This window comes from Diabrotica undecimpunctata, chromosome 8, assembly GCF_040954645.1.
Source record: "Diabrotica undecimpunctata isolate CICGRU chromosome 8, icDiaUnde3, whole genome shotgun sequence".
NCBI lineage: Eukaryota > Metazoa > Arthropoda > Insecta > Coleoptera > Chrysomelidae > Diabrotica > Diabrotica undecimpunctata.
Window position 1 is genome coordinate 28,732,892 of NC_092810.1, and position 24,963 is coordinate 28,757,854.

General features: G+C 31.5%; 1 protein-coding gene across 3 annotated transcripts in view; it reads left to right on the forward strand.

The window, feature by feature from the left end:
• Positions 1-24,963, forward strand: part of Plp (Pericentrin-like protein) — a 147,968-nt gene that overhangs the window by 68,009 nt on the left and 54,996 nt on the right. For 2 of the 3 annotated variants that reach the window (XM_072539956.1, XM_072539958.1), the window contains 3 exons: positions 5,085-5,254; positions 12,563-12,730; positions 19,881-19,934. In XM_072539956.1, coding sequence (XP_072396057.1) covers positions 5,085-5,254; positions 12,563-12,730; positions 19,881-19,934 — 392 coding nt within the window. The remainder of the gene's footprint in view (positions 1-5,084; positions 5,255-12,562; positions 12,731-19,880; positions 19,935-24,963) is intronic. The other variant, XM_072539957.1, reaches the window with a different exon arrangement.

Here is a 24,963-nt window from a genome sequence, read left to right on the forward strand (position 1 = left end):
ATTTAATGTTTGGCCATATAGGAAACAGAAAGTGGATTAGTGAATATAATCAGGATATGTTAGAACAAGTAATGCAGAAAGTGAATAACCGAATTAGGAGGAAAGCTGAAAAATATATCAGAAGACAAAATCGAAATATAAAAAAACCAATCACATTTCAAAAAGGAGACCTAGTGTTAATTCGTTCACTTAGAAAAAGTAATGTTAAAGAAAACCGTTGTAAGAAATTACAACCAATGTTTGAAGGTCCATATACAATTGAAAATCAGAATGGACTAAATAGTTATGTGTTAATAGATGCAGAGAACAGACTAAGAGGCATATTTCATATCAACGACATTTTTCAATATCATGAAGAGATTGAATAATGATTTCTATACCTTTAACACAAATATAATAACACTAATAACTTACTGATAGATCCATTTCATAGATAGATGGTAGATTTCTTTGTTGTGAATAAATTTGACATCATACTTGTTGAATTTTGTACATATGGAAATTGTTTGGTACTCTAAAAATCATAATTTGGGGTTAGATACTATAATTGCTATAAAAATGTCTTTCTAATATAATAAAGTGGAAAAACTTACCAATTTATATTGATGAAGTTATTTTGAATGGAAATAATTCCTAGATTTTGTCTATAAATAAACAGAACACCATATCTATTATATTTTTAATTAAGGTTATATTTTATTCTCTGATATCGCATCCATTGTTCCATTTGACATGACAGTTTGACCATAGAATAGCCGAATTGTGCTCCGTTGTTCTCTGTTTTGACATAGACAGCGAACAGGGATGTATTTAACACATTTTAAATAAAAAAAAAATTGATTTATTAAATTTAATAAGGTATGAGAAAATTAATATTTAAAAAAATAATAAGTAAATTATTTATTTTAAATATTATTTTGGGGTATTGATACGATTGGGGTTTATAGAAAATAATTTATAAGTTATATACTACATAATATTAGATATAAAAAAGTATTTGATTATTTTAAATAAGTTATATACTAGAGAATTTTATAAAAATTATTTATGTGAGGGCATTTTTAATAAATTAGCATATAATAATTGTAAAAAGTTGTATTTTAGTAATTTTAATGTTGTAAATAGATTTAAGTGAGCCATGTGCCTAGGCAACCAACTATACAGTAAGAAATTTGACAGATAGAAATTAATCATAAGGGAATATAAAGTGGGGTTATAAGAATATATTGTTTGAAATGTGTATTTTATTAAATTAGAGTGTTAGTTACTAATTTAATTATATATTCTGATCTGAAAAGCCTAAATGTAAACAAAATTATTAATAGAAAAGAATGGAATTCTCTGGATCTCCGGAGATGGCCATGTTTGCGAAATGGTTTGTTCCAGAAAATTCAGACAAGTATTAAATAGAACAAATTGGAACATGATATCTTACGAGATGGTTCTAGAAATCCAAAAACATATAAATACCCGTGATTTGGATTCAAGATGGCAGTTTTTTTGGAAGTTTTTAGTCAGAAGTCAGGCCAGTTTATTATGAAAGTTATTAGACACATTTAGTGAAGTAAATTGTTCAGAATTTTCAAGAAGTCAATCAGAAAAGTTTAGTAAGAAATATGAAAGATTATTTGGAGTCAGAGAATCAGGTACAAATAGTCAAATTGTTTAATATAGTGAGTTAAATGAAGATTAAAAATTATGCATATAATTAATGCACATTTATAATTATACACAAATAATTATTGAAGATTATAAAAGTATATTGGAAGAAATTAAATTATATTGTGGTTGGAGATTAGTATAAATCAACTTATAATAATTGGATATTGGTATATTGAAAAGAAGAATAAATATAAATGCTGTTTGCTGGTTTGGTTGGTGGTGTATAAATGCTGGTGAAGAAAACTATATCTTAAATTGGTAGAAGCTGATAATTGGAAAAAGTAATTTCACAAAAAAACAAGGATAACTGAAGTACGAAGACATTCAGTGGTGATTAGAATCTATATACTTAGTGGAAAACAGTTCATTTAGGCATTCAGTGAAAGAAAGGTACAAAATTTTGTTAATATAATTTAGTTAGTGTCATAACAATTTCAATTTTGAAGATAGTTTGTTTAAATTTTAGATTGTCTATAGAATTTAATTAGTTTTATAAGAATATCAGTTTAAAGATAGTTTATTTTAAATTTACATTGACTAGGTTAGATATATATGTGTGTTTCATAATAGTTATAATAAAGATAATTTAAAAAAGTACTTACAAGCTAATTCTTTGAGAACCGCGATAAAAACCCTATATATTATTAAAATTACTCATTGCTCATCATTCAAACAAAAAACACATCATAACAATATATATATATATATATATATATATATATATATATATATATATATATATATATTTTTTATTTTTAGGGGTAATTGTACTTCTTGATATCTTACACTGCTGCAATATTTTCAGCGGTGTTATCTTCTTAAGGGAAACACCTAAAAGTAAATGTGATGTTAATCTCTTTATTCAATCCTTACAAGGCAAAATCTATTCATTACATTAACCTTCGTATAGTGGCATTACTGCGTGAGAGACTTAGTAGACTGTTTTTTGATGTGAGTATTAAACAATTTATTGTAAGTACTAGAATGTTTCAGTACCTTCATATATCTTTGTTAGATTTTAGCAATGGGTCATTCATTATGAACACAGGCAAGCTCTTACTTTTAGTTTTAGCCCCAGCTGGTCTATCACACGGGGGCAACTAAACTTATAAAAAACTAGTATCACTATCCGAAGGTTAAGCAAACTGTTAATTTTATAATTAATCATATTAGAGAATGTTTACAAATCTGCTGATGACAATACAAAATATAAAATTTTATGTACAATTACCTTTTAAATCCTTACTCTCATCAGTGTGTACAATTAAAATCTCTTCTTTTGGTAACTATGCATAATTGTGTCCTGCAACTAAAAAGTTTCATAAAATAGTAACCAATTGGAAAATTATTAATTGTTATCTTCCCAATACGGGGTAACTCAAATGATTGAAATATGTGTGTAGATTGTGCATCTTTACTTGTTGGAGGACTTTCAACTCAAACAATCTATGACTCCATGACATCGAGTAAAAATCTATGGAGAAGCTATGAGCATATTATTAACGTGTGTATTAAAAATAGCGTCAGTACGTGTGGCTAACGATCATACCAATATGGCGGTGGGATCAGGGCCTGACTCAATAATATTAAAACTACTATACAAATATGACTAGTTATTCAGAAGATTTAATCATAATCTAAAAAAGTGCAACAAACTATGATTTATTTATCCCGCGGCAAACACTAAAATACGACATATTATACATAAAGATAAGTTAAGACAGTCAAATAACAACTTGTATCTGAAAGAGATAATAATATAAATAATATTTTAAAGCGTAAAATGAATATACGGTATGAAATAAAAGAAATACGTTCGTTTTACAACTTATATTTGATAACTACAAATTAACTGAGACTTAAAAATTTAGTTAATGCTAATCAATTACTGCCAATTGGCAATTGACAATTGTAATTTTTAGTTTTGTTCTAAACCTAAACTGCAGAGAATAGCGAGATCGAAAGATTTGTATCGGTACTAAAAATGACATTCAGTTTAGTTTGACCTTGAGTTATCTGCGTGAAATTTCTAGTTATTAGTGGTCTGTGTCAAAGCACAGAATAATAAAATAATCAGAATGCCCACTCTGCTTGTCAAGATAAGTACGCACATCTCGTTTGCGCAGACGGAATCAGCCATGTTTTAAACGTAACCAGTGCTGTTCAGGGAAATTTTATCTGGTGTACATAGAAAAATTAACCCGGTTTAATTAATTTACGGCAACCATAGACATAATATGCAATACTTTATGTCGTACTTTTAGTTGAAGAATAGATTAAATTATTTCAAATTTACTAAATTATTAATCTCTAAAAATTTAAATTACAGTTCTGTCGTAGCTTGTCACAAATTTCTCAATCTGAGTCTGTGTTTCCGTTTAAAATATGGCGATCGCGTGCTGACACACTTCAAAGGCGGCATCTGAGAGTGGGCATTCTGATTGTTATTTATTCTGTGCCCAAAGACTACAAGTTAAATAATTTGAAAAACCAAAAAAAAAATTAAATAAATCAATAAACACGACAAATGAGCTAATGTCACTGTCAAATAAAATTATAAACGTCAAAATTTACGGTAAACAAGGTATCAAAGACATGCCATATTGTTGATCCTTGTTTAACTTATTGTGATTTCTATGGACAAGCGGTTTAATTTTGAGTAAATTGTATTTACTATACAATACTAGTTTTTTTTTGAGTAAAAAAGAGATCTAGTAGAAAAAGTAATTCGTGAATAATTTCATGCATGGGAAAAGATAGAATGGACGTACTATATTGCATTATTTTTTATTATACGTGAAATTCTTTGTATAAATAAACGTTATTATTATTATTCTTATTATTAAGCTAATTATCCAAAATATGTGGTATTTGCGACAGCTAGCTTGCTTTGGTGCAGCTGTCATTGCTTTTAGGTATATCATTAGTATAACTAACCTATCATTAACCATTGGTTTTTTAAATAACAATTATTCTTGTCTGTGAACTTCTTCCAAATTATTTAGTATGATTATCAATTTATGATAGCAGTTATTAGAAACTTATCTTGTTTACATTTTTTTTGATTATTTTAATTCTTGTATTAATTATTGTTGGATACTGAAATGGATCAACGGAGGGTCTAGCAAGCGATAGGGATCATATTGTTTGTTTACAATTTACCGTGATTTGTTTACGAGCTAATTACGCTGTGACTATAATTGAAATATTCTAATATTGTTAAAGTAGTTATCTTCAGGGCAAGTTAATTTATTTATTTATTCTGTTTTGAGTATTTTATATTTGTGCAGTGAGTCTCTACATTTACTATTTTCAAGAAATATTTAATAATTTCCTTTTTTGTTGTGATATGTATGGCTCTCTGTGATTGTAACGAGAAGATGGTTTTTTGAATACTTCTATACTATGATCGTTTATTTCAGGTGACACGATGAACGCTTTGGTGGATCTTCAAGAGAAAGCCAGAAATGTCTTGTCTCAGTCGAGAGCCAGTGCCGATCCAACTTTATTACATCTCATCGAAGAACTATGTAGAGTAGGAGAGAGAATTAAGGAAGAATCTTATAGAGAACGGTTTGATCTTCAGCAACAGGTGCGTTTTTTTTATTTTTTAGATAATTTATAGTTCTTTTACAATAAGATTGAAATGATGTCATTCTAGTAACTTTTAATGTCCACCCATACAGCAAACTCCCTATGCGTAGGTTCTGATAATTATAATCTAGTGACTTTTTGTGAATTATCAGCGGGCAAATTATTGCAGTGTTGCCAGTTCATTTCTCGCGGCTATTTGTTATTATGTTTGCGAATTGGAGGTTAGGTCGTGTTGGTTATTTACTTTGTCATCTCAATGTTTGCTACAAATTAAACTAAAAAAGTTCTTTTGAGAACTAATAAACCTTTATGAATTTTCAAAAATGCCTAAAGCTTTAGGAAGTTGTGTCCAGGAAATGGTCATTTCTTTAATTACCTATTTTGAGACAGAACGTGACCATAAATCTATATTACTTCTGTTTGAAGCAGTTAGAGATGTAAGTAATTATTTGTACTATTCCTTTTTAAATTTTGATGTAAAATGTTGTGCGCAATATATAATTTCATTTCGAGTAAAAAGTGAGGTTATGTGCAAGTTTTATTTTTGGCGAGTAGCAGCGGCGTTAAATATAAGCGGGTCTCTTGTAAATAAAAGTGCAGCAAAAGCCAATAGTGGTGAAAAATTAAGAAGCCCAAAGCAAAAAAGACAACGGGTAAAGCCAGTTGTTGATATAGATAAATTTAACTAAATGACCATTTGAAATGTACAAAACGATATGTAAAAATACGATATGTACAAAAAAAGTAAGTTTTTGGGCCAATTTTACATATCAATAATCTTTAAAACAAATTTTTCGTTATAAAAAAATCCACGACGTAGTTTAATGGAGTTACCCAATATTGTTTTTAAAAGACATGTTTCTGCAGCAGTATGTGAAACTAAAAATGGCACGCTATATACATTATATGCACTATACGTCTCACGTCGTTTGATTTGATGTGTCATATGCTAGTATTAGGCTAGTCGTTTATTTTATAATCAGTCAGAGGTCTTTTTCAGGTCAATAAAGCAAATTTACCTTATGCTTTATATATAAAGCAAATATGTCTATTAATTATCATCCATAGTGTCATGTGATATGTCGTATTTTATTTTATCTATATGAATAATCGTATATTCGTTATATCCTCCCCTTCCATTTGCTATGTCACATGTTAGGATTAGATTTGTTGTGTATTTTGTATTCAGCCAGAGGCCTTCTTTAAGTCAACAAATCCAAATTTGTTTTATACTAAATCTATTTTTATCTATAGTGCCCAATGATATCTCTTATGTCGCTATACGTTCATAGTAATGAAGATTCTGTATAGTGCTCTTTTGGTAGTCGCCTTGTTTGTTTTTTCTATCTGAATATATTAATTATATCCTCCCCTTTCATTTGCTATGTCGCGTGTTAAGATTCGATCAGTTGTTTATTTTGTAATCAGTCAGAGGCCTTCTTTATAAGACAAATTTTGATTTATTGACTTAATAAATAAGTCAATAAATCAAAATTTGTCTTATAGTAGATCTATTTGTATTCATAGTACCCTATGATATTTAGTATGTCGCTACAAGTTCATTATTAATGAAGATACTGTGTATTACCATTTCGGTATCGGCTTGTTTGTTTTTTCTTACTCAATATATTCGTTATTTCCTCCACTTTCGTTTGCTATGTCGCATGTTAGGATTCGTTTAGTTTTTTATTTTGCGCTCAGCCAGAAGCCTTCTTCTCCATAGTGTCATGTGATGTGTCGTATTTTGTTTTTTCTATCTGAATATATTTGTTATATCCTCCCGTTTTATTTGCTGTGTCGCGTGTTAGGATTCGATTAGTCCTTTATTTTTTACTCAGCCTAAGGCCTTCTGTAAGTCAATAATTAAAAATTTGTCTTTTAGTTAAACTATTTTTATCCATAGTGCCCTATGACATCTCGTATGTAACTATACGTCTATTAATAATGAATACACTATGTAGTCCCCTTTTGGTAGTCGCCTTGTTTGTTTTTTCTATCTTAATATATTCGTGAAATCCTTTCCTTTCATTTAACGTATTACTCGCTTTAATCGGACCAATAACAAAGGAGATATGATGTAATGCCCTCTTAGCAATCCCGCAATGTGTTTTTTCTGTCTCAACACATTAGCTCCCCCCTCTCCTTTCCAATGATGTATCATACGTCACGATCCGACGAACTAGTCTTCCCCCACCACAAAACGCTCAAAAAGTGAGTAGAATGAGCCTTAGCATTTTTTTATAGGATTTTACATGGGAAATGAAGCAGAAACGGTATAGCAGCGTTTTTACAGGTATAGCTATTATTTTATTTTACGTAATTCTGTTTAACCTGATTTAATTTGATTTAATTCTATTTACCTTTATTTAGTTTTATTTAATCTTATTTAGTTTTAATTTAATTTTATTTTGGTAAAGCGTTGACGTTTGTTAGACGTCATTTTATTTTTATAGTAAGTGTTTATTTTACCCAATGACATAATAAATATAATATATTATACGTCATTGATCTTACCTTACAATTACAGTAACCTACACACAACGCAAAAGTCTAAGGATATTTTAATAATTTGAAAAATACCAATGACAGCAATTTCGTGGCCATATAAATTAGCTTGTACTATAATTGTTGATACAGACACTCACTTCTTATCAAAAAAAATTGTAAAACTGATAGCAATACGTGTTTTAGAATGTTTTTTATAAGGTACAAAAAAATCGACATTTTTATGTTTTTATGTTTATTTTTAATTTTAGTCCCTTTATACCATTCTTGCTTAATAGGTGAGTTAAAGATATTATCTTTTTACCATGCAACGACAACATTTAACGTTGGACGAGATGAATACAGCCGTGGGCCTCCTTCAAGCTGGTATGTGACAAACTCAAGTTGCTGACCAGCTGGGTGTCTCACAAAGCATCGTAAGTCGTTTGTGGCGTCGGTTTAGAGACACTGGGAGTCCAGCCGAGCACTATCCAGGACGTGGTCGCTCTACAACCGTCGCTCAAGACCGATATTTAATTTTAAATGCCAGAAGGCAGCCAACAATCACAGCTGGTTAATGAATTACAGCTTACACATAATGTAAAAATTAGCAGCAGTACTGTAAGGAATCGTCTCCATGAAGCCAATCTACGTAGTCGGCGACCACTGAGATGTCCACCTCTATCTAGAGGCAATCGCGCTGCAAGATTAACCTGGTGTCAAGAGTTTCAGAATTGGACTGACAATTACTGGGCCACAGTTTTGTTTAGTGACGAGTTTAGATATGGATTTCATCCAGATTCTCGTCGGACAAGAGTTGGAAATCTCCATTTCCCCGGAAATGGAGAACGATTACGACATCTTCAAGAAGTGTATGCATACAGAGGTGCTACATTAATGGTATGGGGCGGAATCATGATTGATGGAAGAACTGACCTCATTTTCCCACGTGGCTTTCTCACAAGTCGGCAATATTTGGACACTCTTGAACCTGTTGTGCGCCCGTTTGCTGCTGCCGTTGGGAAAATTTTTACTTTATGCATGATAACGCTCGGCCACATGTTGCGCATATTGTAACAAACTGGTTGGATAACGAGGGTATTGATGTATTGCCGTGGCCAGCACAATCACCGGACTTGAATCCCATTGAGCATGTATGGGACATGCTCCAACGAAAAATTACTCCACATATGAGCAATATCTACAATGAGTTTCAATTAAAAGAGCTTCTGAGAGAACAGTGGACACAACTACCTCAAGCAGACATTAACAATGTGATTAGGAGCATGAACAGTAGATGTAGAGCTGTGATAAACCAACGTGGTGGCCCACACTTTATTTTAAGTTTATATTTCGTATTTTTGACATTTTATGGTGGTATGTGAAACATGGGTGATTTGCAATATTTGTTTTCGCTTCAATTTTCTGTTTTGTTTTTGCAATTTATGGTTTTTGACATATTAAACAACAATTTAAACTACAAATTTTGTATTACTTTTTTTAAGTTGATTACAGATAAACAAAATACGTCTATGTATAAAAATATCCCTAGACTTTTGCGTTGTGTATATATTTTAGTAACATTTCTGATTAACAATATTTGAATCATCAATTTGTAGAATGAATTAAATTCATTCATTCCATTAAAGACTTTGGGGGTTGTGTCCGCTTCCGCTAGAGGGTTGATGTAATTTAGTTGAAAACTGGTCTACAAAATGAATTTGACGTGTTTTTGAATATTTTCGATTTTCTAGGGACCAAATTATAGGCGGTGGCACCTTTTCAAATTGACACACTGTATTTTTCTAAATTAAATCATTTTTAAATCACAAAAATTGCATTCGCGTTAAAATTGAGATTTTTCTGTAGGTATGGTGTACTTTTCATAAGTTTTTAACTTTGATAAAAAATATCCGAAATCATGATTTAACTTTCATTATTCCGCGCGGGGTGCAGGTACACCCCTGTCAACAATCAATTCCGTTTTTTTTTCTTCAAATTTCTCTTTTGTCTTTTGCATCATTTATATAGTCTTTTATTGTTTTGTTTCGTATATCGTTTCAACACCGAATATTGTATCCATCAACTGGCCTATTATACACCAATATTCTTTATGAAAGCAGTTAAAAGTACAACTGATAAAAAATGTTTATGTTATTTTAGTTAATTATAATGAAGTATTACGATGAGTTGAATGTTTGTTATTGCTTGTGATAGCTATTTCATGATTTTTTTTTACTATTTTGAAATATGTTTTAAAATAAATTCGGGGAAATTGTTCAAGAAATTGTGTTTAACATCCATAAGTGATCATTGCTGATTTTGTGTGTATTTATTTCATGATATTGTTTGTTTTAGTACAGAAATTAAACTGTTTATGAATTAAATATGGGTTTGTCAAACACTGTCTGACTATAGGTCAAACTGGCAACAGGTGTATGTTCTCAAAAAACTTGATAATATGTAAAAAAATTTATTAAAATCAGCAGAGTACATTCGTTCATGTAACATGCCATCTTCAGAGATTTGTCTTATAGGTTACAAACACCTTGTGAAAGAGTGATTGTTGACACATAACACATCAAAAACAGCAGGCCAACTGTTATAAGGGTGAAAACTCTTTTAAAGTTGTAAAAATCAGATTTAAAAGGTGCTTGGTATACCTATGGATTACTCGTTGAAACGAGGGAAATCAGCTGTGCCCAAAATGTCTAGAGGACGAATGGCACATTTTTGTCTTTAGGCTTTATATTCTGTCTTATGTCTTCATTCTTTTCTTTTCTAATGTTTTTTTATTAACTTCCAGCTTCTATGCTTCTAGTTCCTCCCAGATAAGTATTTATTCGTTGTCAATTTCTTTTCCAAGACTCGTTCTTCTTCTTAGAAATTTTTCTTCGTACATTTGTTTGTTTTTCTTTATATTTCATTTGGTCTTGTATTAATTTGGAACTTAAATATTCTTTTTCTTCTTCTTTTATGTAGAGATGACTGTCTGTTTTTCAATGTGCCTCCTGTAAGTTGTCGTTACATCGTTTTCGTGGTCTTCCTACTGATCGTCTTTCTATTGGGGAACCGTCTCTTGTCTTCTTTACTATTCTATTCGTTGTCGTTCGGCTTATATGATCGTTCCATTCTGCTCTTCTATTTCTTACCTAGTTCTTGATTTTCTTATTTTCTCCTCCTTGCATCTACGTTGTATATCTATACTTCTAGCTCTGTCCAACAGTGACTTACCATTAATTTTGCTAAGTGTTTTCATCTCTGCTGTTTCTAACATGCTTTTTGTCCTCTGTGTCAGGTCGTATTTCTGCCGCGTATGTCATTATTGGTCGGATGACTTTTTTGTAAATTCTGCCTTTAATTTCTTTCCCTGTATTTTTATTTCTCCATATTGTTTCATTCAGTCAGCCTGAGACTCAGTTTGCTCTAGTCACTTGATCTTCCACTTCAGTTTCGAGCTTTCCGTAGCTAGATAATGTGATGCCTAGATATTTAAACTCCAACACTTGTTCTATTATCTCACCTTCCAGCTCCAAATTACATCTTAGTAAATTTGGCTGTTGTAACCATGCATTTTGTCTTTTTTTGGGGAAATTAACATGTTAAATTTTCTGGCGGTTATATTAAATTGGTGCAGCATAATGGTTTTTCTCCCATTTGGTATCCTTTTTAGTCCTTACTTTTTTTATTATTACATCCATAATCAGGTTGAACAATAGAGGACTCAGGGAATATCCCTGTCTCACCCCATTGCCAGCTTCAATAGGGCCGGTTAGTTTTTCTTCTACTTTTACATTTATGGTGTTGTTTTGGTAGATAACGTCCTTTAATTTAACCATATCAAATGTCTTTTTAAGGTCTACGAAACATATATATGCCGGTTTATTGTATTCTAATGATTTCTCTTGTACTTGCCTCATTATAAATATATCGTCCTCGGTGCATGGTTTTCCCGACCTAAAACCTTGTTGGTTGTTCTTCTAGTCTTATAATTTCATTCACTTTATTTGTTATCACTTTGTTTGTTAATTTTAGTTTTGTGTTTAATAAATTAATTCCTCTGTAATTTTCCGTGTCCGATTTGTCTCCCTTTTTGAAGAGAGGTATTAGGATGCTTGATCTCCATTCTTGAGGAATTCTGTTTTGTTCTATTATTTTTTGGATTAGTTTTAATAGTTGTTTGGTCAGATCTGGTCCTCCGTACTTTGGGAGTTCGTTCGGTATTCTGTCCTCTCCTGGTGATCTTCTATTTTTTAATTTACTTAATGCTTCCTTTACCTCTTTCTCCTCAAGCAAGTAGGGATCGAAAGTAGAAGCCTCCATATTTCTTTTTGTGTTCCTAGAAGTCGTGTTTCATCTGTTTAAGAAGCTTTGCCAGTGTTCCCTTTTTATTTGTCTAACTAAAGTATTCGTTTCATGGTGTTTTCTTTTTCGATATGTTATTCCCTCTCCAAGTGATTCTGTTGCTTCGTTAATTATGTTATTTTTGAGTTTTTCCCACCTTTCCTCGATGTTATCGTTTTCTAATAATTCATTCCCAGCGATCTTCTCTGATATTCTTTTTCTGTATAAGTATTCCGTGGATTCCGTATTTAGCCCTTTTACTTTGATTTTTGTTTGTGTTGGCGCCGCTCTCTTGGGTGTGAATTCAACTTAAATATTGTTGGTACAATTGTCTTTTACATTTAATTGCCCTTTTTTACATGTTTTGTAATACTTTTACAAAGATTTGTTTGTCTTTGTCATAATTAGACAGAACAAGTTAATTACACCCCTAAATGGTTTTTCAGCCTTATTATGTTTTCCTTCATTTTCGTTGCAGATCGAAGCGGCAGATAAGAAATATCGCACGACTAACAAATTCCTCGAAGAACAAGCCATGGAGCGAGAACAGGAACGTGACGAAGCCCAAAAGAAAATCGACGCTCTTCTGATTCAGTTGAAAGAAAGAGATAAAAACAAGGTTAATTCCGAAATAGTTGCATCCGAGGTAAGTTTCCTTCACTTAGTTGATTCATAGATGCTTTGTTCGTTAGATGCTTTTGCATTGAATATTAGATTAGATTAAATTGTGTTGTTTGGTCGTTAACGATTGCATCACATGCTTTTTACACTGATGATGCTCCTCCTATACTGATTCTATTTTAGAGTTCAGTAAGCTTCGAGAATGAATAAATCTCTTACATATACTGTGTAAAGTGCTGCTTCATTATGCATGACGTCTATCTTAGTCATTTATATACATTCCCCACGAACTTTTAATTCCTTGAAATAGAACGAAATGACAAAACTTTCCTTTATTGTTAACACATTTCTGTTCAATCTTCCAGTCAATTTTTTTTTACCTGCCAGAACGACTATGTTACACATTGCTCATCATAATGTCCAACCGCTGTTACCATATATCAGTGTTTATTAAATCTGTAAACATACAAAGTCTTTAACATTGTGTGATCCGCTGTAACTGTCTCAAGCGCCCTCTAGACCGTCAGTATTATTAACAATGTAAGGCACCGATATATTTATCCTGGTACGGTACTGTAGTTCTTCACACACTAAAATAGAAAGTTATAATTGTTGTGCAGTACGAGGTGTGCCTATTAAATAACTAAACCGAATGCGCCAAATGCCAGTGAATGTTAGCTATTTAGCGTGAAAACTGTTACCAATACTGTAGGTTTGCGTATGTACTTAAATCCACACGTTCCTTTCATTAGAGATTTTTTCTGTTTCGTCTTTGAAAAGTATGAGAGTAGATCATTGAATTTTGTTAAACTTTGGAAAAACTGCTAATAAAACTTATAGTTTATTTTGAACAGGTATATTAATGTTCATGCACGTGTTTTTGACCTGATTAAGCGTTTTCAAGATGACCGAGAAGATGTTGAACATGATCCACTTCCGGGTCGATCTTCCACGTAAAAAACTGGTAAAAATATCGGTCATCTGGTTCGATCTGACAATAAATTTATACACGCAAAAAGTTTGTGCAAACTCTACATTGTCTGTCAAGAGGTTAGTCAATTACAACATTCCAGTGGTTGACTATTCGCTGGTTATTGGGATATTGCGCTGGATATTTCCAGCACTGACAATGGATGGTACTTTTTGGAGCATTTTAGCGATAGAGGAAGTGACAGCAGCAATAATATACCTTAAAGATGGAAAAACTTGTGGTCCAGTTAAAGTTCAGTCAGAGATCATCAAAAAAGCAAGGGGTCGAAAAGTGATGCCTTCTTTCTTTTCACTTCTGCTCGAAGTTTTTCTATGTCAATTCAATTGTTAAATCTTTTGCCGTTGCTTTTGTCAGCGAGCTGACATCATCGAACTCACTAAAAGTCTACTGCCTCTTTTCATTTCATTCATAATAAAAGAAAGGACCGTTAAGATTTGATTTCACGTATAGTACCTCTGTATATTCGCTTATACGTATTTCTTCCATCAAATATTGACGGAAAAGATTTGTTTTCACGTTTAGAGCTTCTGTACCAGTCGCTCTGATGAATCCTGGTGGGATAAAATACGTATAAGTGAATATACAGATGCACTATACGTGAAATCAAGTCCTAACTGTCCTTTCTTTTATTTCGGTATACTCTTTATGAGTCAAGAAACCAATTGGCCAAAGATTTTTGCTTAGATGAGGAGATATGTTGTGGGATGCAACTTTTAGATCCTCCATATCTCCTTTACGTCTTTAGCATCGTCTGTTTTGCCTTGGAAATTTATACAGGGTGGTTAGTCGTCAAACTAACCCAGTGGAAAATTCTAAATTGTTGAATTCTTGTTTCCCTAATTATTTTACACCAAAAGTCAAGAAAAACTATTTGTAGAGGACTGAAATATGTTAAAAAAAAACAGAAATATCGAAAACAAATGTTAAAATTGTTCTACGAATTAAACGTATTCCAAAATTTTGCAAGAATATACATTTTTCAGCCCACCCCTTAAAGTCAGGCCACACGCTGTGCAAGAAAGTGTATGACATGTTGCGTTTGGTCATATTGATGTTTCTGATATTTGACAATATTTGAATTGCCAAAATTTTTATTTTGTGATTTATTGTTTAAATAAACAATAAAGTTGATTAAAAATGTATTCAGTTGAGGAGAAAGTAACAATAATAAAAATGTTTTATTCAGGCAATAGTGCGCGAATTGTCAGTTCTTTATTTAGCGTAAGATATCGCAATAAACCAATTCCAAGTCATTCAACAATTCAAAGGATTTTACAAAATTTTGAAAATACTGGGACCGTGATTTCTAATTGTACCTGTACAAACAATATTGCTGAGGTATCAAGAAATTTAGAAAATCAAAATTAAATAAATTAGCCCAGTCTGGTTATACAAAAATCATCGATTTCACGGCAAAATGTTTCGCAGATATCTGAAGCTTTTAAGACATAGGTGGGGGTTACTAGATGACGAATAGATAAAAAGATACTCCTATTTTTACCTTGCGTTTTTTTTTAACAATAATTTATGGCCAGAATTTGATTTTTTATCTATAAGTTTTTTGCCTTATAATTTAAATAAACAATATTTATACCATTTTTTTATATCAAGAATATCTTTATTTTCCCGTTTTTTCAAATAAAATTGATAAATAATTTACAGAGATATTTGCAAAAAAGTAGTTTTTTTGCACTAATTTATAAATTTTATTAATTTTTTTATTAACAAAATAAAATGGTATTAATACATTTAAACATCAAGGAATTACTATCTTTTAGATTTGTGCGAAATTTCCCCCTGATCAGTCAAATATTTTATAAGTTATTTAATTTGTTTATCTCTGAGGCTAATTATTTAAACTATTGAGCTTGCCCTATGCATGATGCTAGACACATTCAGCAAATTTCATTAGATTCTTTAAGACTTAGACTATCTCAGAAGTTAAATGCATATTGAGTTTTCATCGAAATTATTTACAAAATAAACGTTTGAAAAAGGGGTATGTTTTTTACTTATAAACAATTGTAATAACTTCTATATTTTTCAAGCTACAGACTTGTACGTACAACCATTAGATAGCTGGTAAAAAAACTCACATTTAACAAAAAAAATAAACCTTCTATGAACAATAGGAACGAAGTTAGCGACAATTTTTTGTTAATTATATCTCCATTGTTTATAAACATTAAGAAGTAAAATTTGCACAAATTTTGAATGAAAATCTAAACTTTATATTGAATTTTATAGCTATAAAATTCATCCAATTTTTCGAAACTTAAAACCTTTCGAAACGAAGTTACTTTCGAAAGATCGACATAGGAAAGTGGAGGGGAAACTGTTTTAGCCCCTCGCTGCAAAATTTAATATTATGGTTACGGATTTATCATTCAAAAGCTTCAACAGTTCTGTAGGAATTTCATCGGGTCCATTTACTTTTCCATTTTTAGCGTTTCTTATTGCGTATTTTACTTCTTTACTTCTTCTTTCAATATGTCTGGCCCAGTTACATTGATTATCTGAGTTAAGTTGTTTCTATCGTCTTCAAATAATTCATTCAGGTATTCTGTCCATCTTTTTATTTTATTCTATAGATCTACAATAAGATTTCCATCTTTGTCTTTAAGTTTACCTATTTGGCATTTCATTATGCCTCCTGTTATCTCTTTTACTTTTTTGTGCATATTGAACGCATCGTACTTTTTCTCATAGGTTACCATTTCTTCACATTATTCTTTAATCCACTCCTGTTTGGCTTCTTTTATTCTCTTTTTTATGTGTTTATTTATTTCTTTGTATTTGTCTGGGCAATTCTTCATCTTTTTTCTTTATTCCATCAAGTCTAGTATATCTTGTGTCATCCACCCCTTATTCTTTGTTGTTGTTTTTGTAAGATGTTTCTTTCCTGCTGTTTGTATAGCTGTATTTATGTACTTTAATTTTTGGTTAACGTTGTTTGTATCGTTAATTTGTTGCTGCACTGAACGGAGGTTTTCATTTATTTCTTCTCCTGTTTCTTGTCGTATATTTTTGTTTCTAAGTTTATTTAAATCTAGTGCCTTTCTGTGTGGTCTTCTAATCTTTTTTGGTCTCGCCTCTATCACAGTAACTACCGGGTTATGATCTGAGCCTATATCAGCTCCTGGGTTCGTCTTAGTACATTTAACAGCATTATGATACCTCCTTGCTATCATAATGTAGTCTATTTGATTTCTCACTATTTTTTCTTTGGTATGTTGTGGAGATGTCCATGTATATAACCGTAGAGGAGGTAATTTGAAAAAGGTATTTCTTATTACAAAGTCTTCACTTTGGCAAAATTGAATCAATCGATCTCCTCTGTCATTTCTGTTTCCAAGTCCATATTTTCCTACTTGTTCTCCTACCTTACCTTGACCCACCTTGGCATTAAGATCGCCCATTAATATTGTAAATGTATGGAAAGACTGACTTAATAAGTGAAGACAAACAACCTGCAACAAAAAGGTTCAGACCTGACAGTGAAGTCGAATAAATGAACCAAATTTTAACTTTTAAACCAATGTATGTAAAGAAAATAAAAAAAGTAAAGTTCAATAAACATTGCAAAATTTAATAAGGCAAGTGATGAAAAAATCGACTTATTTTATCAAAGCAGTAAGGCAGATTAGATTAATATTGTATATCATATTTGTAAGAAAAATAGAATAAAAATCAATATTGTTAATTATAAAAATACAAACAATTATAATTAATATAAGGAATATAAAAATATAATGTGTAAAAAATTACCTGAAATTTAATTTATAAAATATATAAGAATTATTACATCATTGATATAAAATGAAAAAACATATGTTGATTTTCCGGGATTTTCCGAGATTTATGGGGGGTGAAAATTATGTCATCATTATTAATACTGCGACAGACTATTCGAGCAAATTAAAAAAAAAAGTAAGTATTTAGGGTGAATTTCAAATGGACCAGTGAAAACTATGTAGTTATTCATATTTCGACGAGCTACCCCAGAATGAAATAAAGAGGCTTGCAGCTGCAAAGGAAGCCGAGATAATGTAAATTTTTCCTACGTGTTGCAATTTGAAGTTCCGATGCCGAAAAAAAAAAACGGAGCTGAAACAGATATCCCCTCCACTTTCCTATGTCGATCTTTCGAAACTACCGTCGTTTCGAAAAATTAGATAAATTTTATAGCTATAAGTTTCAATATAAAGTTTAGTATAGTAATTCAAAATTTGTGCAAATTTGACTTCTTAATGTTTGTAAAAAATGTTGTACGCCAACGTATTAACATTATAAAGACTGATCTACCATATAAAAGATATAAGTGAAAATAAACGCCTCTATAAAAAACGAAGAAAAATAGTGTTGAAATTGCTAACTTGCTGCTCAATTAACTTCCAATATATTATATTAAACGTAAAAACGTGACTAAAACACAACGAATGACAGCATAAAAGACATATCAAAGATATAAGGTAAAAGTAGAACTGACAATTAACCAACAAGAAAAGAAATTCACATATTTAGAAGACTAGACTTATAAATTGGTAAAAATTCTAGAAAACTTTATTTTTTTTTCGGAAATGAAAGACACGACACAAAGAACCGAGATAATTGATATTCCAAAAGAAAGACTCAGTGTTTTCATCAGTCTTAGGTTTCTACTGAAACAATATTGTTCTGAAGCTATTTTCTTGTGGCATTTTAAATTAATTACTATTTAACTGGGAATAAGCCACAATTAAAGGTTAAAATACGTTTATTGACGTTTCAATTTCCACTTCGGAAATCGTTCTCAAAATACACGATTTCCGAAGTGGAAATTGAAACGTCAATAAACGTATTTTAACCTTTAATTGTGGCTTATTCCCAGTTAAATAGTAATTAATTCTACTGAAACATTTAGGCGTCGAATGTCGCTGTGGACCGAGCTCCGGTGACTGGCTTATCACTGAAGGTTTTATCTAGAATACCATTTACCAGCTGTCTATGAGCATCTATAATGTCAGATTTTTAATCTAGGAAGAAGGACAAATTGAAACCTGTTTTATTTAATATTATTAATGACAAAATAATAAGAAAGTGCCTAAAATAAGGTTATACAAAATCAGAGAAGTATATTTTAGACACAAGCAACAATAATGTTATGCGCTAGCTCTAACACCACTTCAATAAAACCACCAAATATTTCATCATAATAATTTCTAATATTCAAACATAAAACCTTTTAATTTCCATGTACTATTTTCAACTTTATCTTGAGATAGAAGAATTTATTTTTTTCGAAAATGAAAAAGACACTACACAATGAGCCGAGATAACTGATATTCCAATATAGGCCTAAAATAAGGTTATACAAAATCAGAGAAGTATGTTTTAGACACAAGCAACAATAATGTTATGCACTAGCTCTAACACCACTTCAATAAAACCACCAAATATTTCATCATAATAATTTCTAATATTCAAACAAAACCTTTTAATTTCCATGTACTATTTTCAACTTTATCTTGAGATAGATTTTATTTTTTTTCGAAAATGAAAAAGACACTACACAATGAGCCCAGATAACTGATATTCCAAAAGAAAGATTCAGTGTTTTCACCAGTCTTAGGTTTCTACTGAAACATTTAGTCATCGAATGTCGCTGTGGACCGAGCGCCGGCGACTGACTTATCACTAAAGGTTTTTTCTAAAATACCATTTACCAGCTGTTTGTGAGCATCTATAGGGTCAGTAGCGGATACGCAGTAGAAGAAGAAGAGGGATGTGTATATATTGAACATGATAGTAAGTAAATATGTATGAAATCAAAGTAAATTATTTTACCGCGTGGGTCTCTTTAATAATAGCCACACCTCGTACATTGACTGTCTAGCGTTTTATTGATAAACACTTTTAAAGCTAATGTTTAATGTTTGCATTATGTATTTATATTTATTTGCCTAACAGACATTGTAGACCTAGGACGTATAGTCAATATTTTTCTTTGGAAATTTCACAAATTTCAGTTTATACTACTTAAATACAATTTAGTGCACCTGTCTTATTTGACAGCTATTACTGATAGTAAATTATTCTCCCTCTTTCCTCGGGCTGTTGCAGAAACCAAGCTTTTGTGTTTATTTTTAAATTGCACACTAAATGTACTTAATAACACTGCACGATTTTTTTGAATGCTTTGCAGGTAATTGCTCTTCTTCTGGGTAGTAACAATGGAATTATTCCCATAATAAAGCAGGTTGGTATTTTAATTTTTGTTTAAACTCTCCGGCAATTAGCTAGCGGTTTCGGTGCAAGGGTTTTAATCTTTGCTTTTAATGTCTGTATGAAATGAAATTTTGAACTGATCAGTAATATGACATTTCTCTATTGGAATATATTCATTGTAACTGGGTTAAGACTTTGCCTTACAGGCGGACGCCCCTCGTGGTACAGGGGGTGGCTATACAGGGATGAAGTTGTAATTTTTTTCAGAAAAATTAACGATCGATAATATGGCTGAAAATTTGCCCAGAGTAAGATCTTGGTATAACCAGACGAAATCCCAAAGGGCGGACGCGAGAGTGGATACATAAGGGGTGGCGGATAGGGGTGAAATTGCAATTTTTTGGGGGAAAATTAACGATAAGTAATATTTCCGCCATTTTCATGGCTCATTATTTAGCCCCTAAAAACTCTAAATCCAAAAGGGCGGACAGCTGGGTTGGTACAGAGAGCTATAAAACGGGGTCAAATGTACTACTTGCCTGCGCATTTTAGGTCTCGGTAATAATTTTCAAGTTATACCATGATTTTTTTCCAAAAATTTTCAAACGATTTTTACGATAAGAAAAAAAATTAGAAAAACTTTTCTAAAACATTTGATAAAACTCTACGTCATCGTCTGAATCTTTTATAGAATATTTTGTAGTTTTAAAATGATATTACGATAATCTTTTTTTTTTCCAACTAAAGTCATATTTACTTTACAAATCACTTTTTTTTCTTAAATATAAATATTTTACGAATTAATTTTTAATTGAATAAATGTTTGATATTTGATATTTTATTAAATTAAAGTAATTTTATAGTGTTAACTATTAAATATTTTTGGTATAACAAATAGTAATTTTACTTATTTTTTATTACAATAAAAAAGTTTTTAAATTTATATTGCATAAATAATGGTTGTTCAGATATAAGAAAAATCTGATTTATTATTACATTAATAATCAAATACAAAATATATTATTTCTATTTATCAATAGGTAAAATTCAATTTGTAGAATTCCTTTAACATTTTACAAATAATTATTAATAAAAATCAATTTAATAGTGGAATTATCAATTTTTTAAGTTTTGAAATTTACTTTGTACTTAGATATTTTCAATATTTTTTTTAACTTTCAAATTGATTGAATTTTTTTTCATTAGTTAATTATAATTTTACAAATTCTGTTTGGACATTAATTTTGCATCATTATTATTTTAAAATATTAAAATAATAATGATGCGCGTTCCATTTAGATCAGTAATTCTAGACGCATGCGCTAAATGTAACAAGATGCTTTTATCCAACTTGGTGAAACTGACTTCGATTGTAATGAAGTTTTTGAAACCTTAGAAACTTTCATATGTCACTTATATGGAACAGGACTGACGAGAACAATTCCAAAAAGAAAAGTAAATGATGTCAGATTTTCACTATTTAACCGGCAGTATAAGTTGCATGATATGAACGAGCCTTTTTAAAAAAAAAACTAAAAAATTTCGATGCTTCAAGCTTACCACCATGTCCAGATGAATTACACCAACATCTACTGCGAGCCCATTATATTTCAAATATTTGGACACATGCTCATAAAAAAGTACCAACAGAATTGATTGTTGAAGAACATGGTTGGGAGTTTGAAGATGAAACATATAAATTCAAATGGTTTAGTGGACCTCAGATGCCAGAATCAATTCGAGAAGTAATGATTGAAAATGAAGCAGATAATGAATGTGATATTATTGAAAGTGAAAGTGACGAAGATGATGAATGTGATGACATCAGTGAGAGTGAGAAAAATGACGAAAGTTTTTCTAATTTTTTTTTTCTTATCGGAAAAATCGTTTGAAAATTTTTGGAAAAATTCATGGTATAACTGATAGAAAATCGAAAGGATTCTACAAATTAGATTTTACCTCAAAAAATTACGAAAATTTTCATTTACGGAAATTTTTTTAGAAAATTTTGAGGAAAACTCTACTTGACGCTTTTCAGAATAGTAACAGAAGTGAGCATACAAATTTTCAAATCAATCGGTATAAAAATATCCTAAAAAATCAGTTTGAAAATTGTTACCGAGACCTAAAATGCGCAGGCAAGTGGTACATTTGACCCCGTTTTATGGCTCTCTGTACCAACCCAGCTGTCCGCTCTTTTGGATTTAGAGTTTTTAGGGGCTAAATAATGAGCCATGAAAATGGCGGACATATTACTTATCGTTAATTTTTCCCCAAAAAATTGCAATTTCATCCCTGTCCGCCACCCCTTATGTATCCACTCTCGCGTCCGCCCTTTGGGATTTCGTCTAGTTATACCAAGATCTTACTCTGGGCAAATTTTCAGCCATATTATCGATCGTTAATTTTTCCGAAAAAAATTACAACTATATCCCTCTATAGCCACCCCCTGTACCACGAGGGGCGTCCGCCTGTAAGGCAAAGTCTTAACCCAGTTACAATGAATATATTCCAATAGAGAAATGTCATATTACTGATCAGTTCAAAATTTCGGCTCTATCTCTCCGACTATTAGGCAAGCTCCTCTTTCCTTTAAAGGAGACAGATAGTTGAACGATATTTTATACAATGTCTATACCGGGTATGGATTTATTTTTGTCCAAGTTTTATATTGGTCCACTATTTCAAATGCAGTTCAAACAGACATATATTAAATTGTATCTTCCGTTTTAAATTCGTTCAATCTGTATATGTATATAAATTATTACTAGGGGTTACATATTTTATGTATACAGGCATTTTTTATAGAATTAATTTGTTTATTCTTTTATTTAACTCAGTTAATTTATTGTGTAAAGATTTTTGAAACGAAGCGCGTACGGTCCTGATTTCTGTCTATCGCCAAACTACCAAACACCTTCCACTGTGCCGACATGCGATTTTTGACGTTTTATATAATTGTGAAGTTATGTGTCAAATTTTTGGGCTAAAATTTGGTGAATCTTTTTCGTTTGTGATGCCGAACAATACCCCAAAATGTGGGGTCAAGTTTCCCCTCTGGCAATTTCGACATTCTTATCCTGCTATGCCCTTTAAACAAATTTTAAGGGTTGAAAAAAAGAGTTAAGTTGACAACTATAGTGGAAAATACCATATAATTAAATAAGATATTAATAATAGTTCATATACAAAACACATTCATTGTTAGACTAATTGATTATTGTGGTAGCATATTAGTTTCTAAATGTAAATATATATTATCTAATATATATTTTTCCAAAAAGTCGTTAGGAACACCACTTTAATTCAAAGACGATGCAACTCCCGCTTGTTAACATCCGTACTAACAACAAATATTTAGGAAGAAAAAAAAAACATGTTTTTGTTAATCCATACGCGGCAAACAGTCTGCGTCCGTCGAAAGGGAGTCATCTAAAATTAGAAAGAGCGGAAATTTTATGTTGATTTGTACGCGGAGTTTCCAATTTTGAAAGGGAAACGTTTATTTATATCTGCCGGTTATTTTTACCTTTCCAACGTTTCTGTTTATCCGTACAGTTGTGCATCCTACAATAATAACAGTAATACAGATATTTTTCATATAACTTTTAACAATAGATTGTAATAATCAAATAACATGCATGGTTTTTTGTTTTGCGAATAATTTATTATTGATTTGCATATTCATATGTACTAATAACAAAAGCAACTCAAATTTAAGGAATGTAGAGGGTGGCTCAAATATACAGCTCGACAAAAAACATAAACTCCTTAATATTAGCGACTTACCGCCAGTAATGTCTACGAGGAAAGTTAAAAGTAGTATTCTAAATAACGACTCTTATTTAAACTTTTAAAATAATTCCCCTTTTAGTGTCTTCTCTTCGAAGATGTAAAATCCATTTTAGATAGTTTTGATTTTAGTTTTCTGGTTACTATAGCTACTATCATTATTGTTAGTGTCTGTATGATCGGGTTTTCTAGCATTTTCACGCCTTCCCGTAGGAATCAATCTACGACTTCGTCAATCACCGTATTCCTCGTCCATCGGTAGAGTCGGTTTACTCTCGAGTTTCCACTAGTCCAGGATATGGAGTCCAGACGTCACTTGATCTATAATTGGAGCACTATTGTAACAATTTTCTTCGGAATATCCACTACAAATAGAGTTGCAAAAAAGCCCAACTTTTCGGCAGCTACATGACGCACCACAACCACCAAAATCATTCAAGTCACACGTGTATTTGATAAGTTTTCTTATGTGTTCATTTAGATCATCTACAGTCGGAACAAGAAATGCCAGTTTGACTTAATCGGACCTACTGCTTTCTCCTGGCGCGACCATCTCTCTTCTTCCTAAATTCTTGTTTTTCAGCTAACGAGTCCATCACAAAATCATTTTGTAGTTTATTTTAAAACCTATAAGGTGGAGTATATTAAATTTTTTCAATCCCTTCTTTTAAAAAGGGTTGCTCTGAAAGACTCTCTAGAACATTTTTGTCTTAAAATTCACTATTCTAGCGATTTTTCATCTCCGAGTTGGGATGGTAACCACCCCCAGAGGCAAAGCTCATATTGGTAGATTTTTATCTTAGAGCTATTTTCTACCTACTGTCAAAATTTTATGCAAATCCTTGCTTTTAAATAGAATTCTGAACAGAAATCCGTCATATCCTTGACTACAGTTCAAAGCCTTAGATCCACTTTTAGATTTTGTATAGTAGGTTCTGCCGAAGTTGCCTACAGTACTCTGATCGGAGCCATCTATGGCTCCAATGGTTTTTGAAGGATACATTTTCAATTCCGTAATACGCCTTGTCATTAGCAACTCCCAATGCTTTTTAGGAGAAATGATCGATCGTATAGACTGCCACTACTATTTTTTAGCAGTCAGTCTTCTGTCTTAGTCTTGATTTTGTTTCCTTAGACCGGTTCCTCTAACTAGTATTTTATCGACCTCTTCATCGGGGAAGCAAGTGAAGACCATGAAGCGGTTGGACATATTATTGGGATCGACTACATTTAAATTTGCTCCCTCTCACAGGCACCCCATAGTCAAT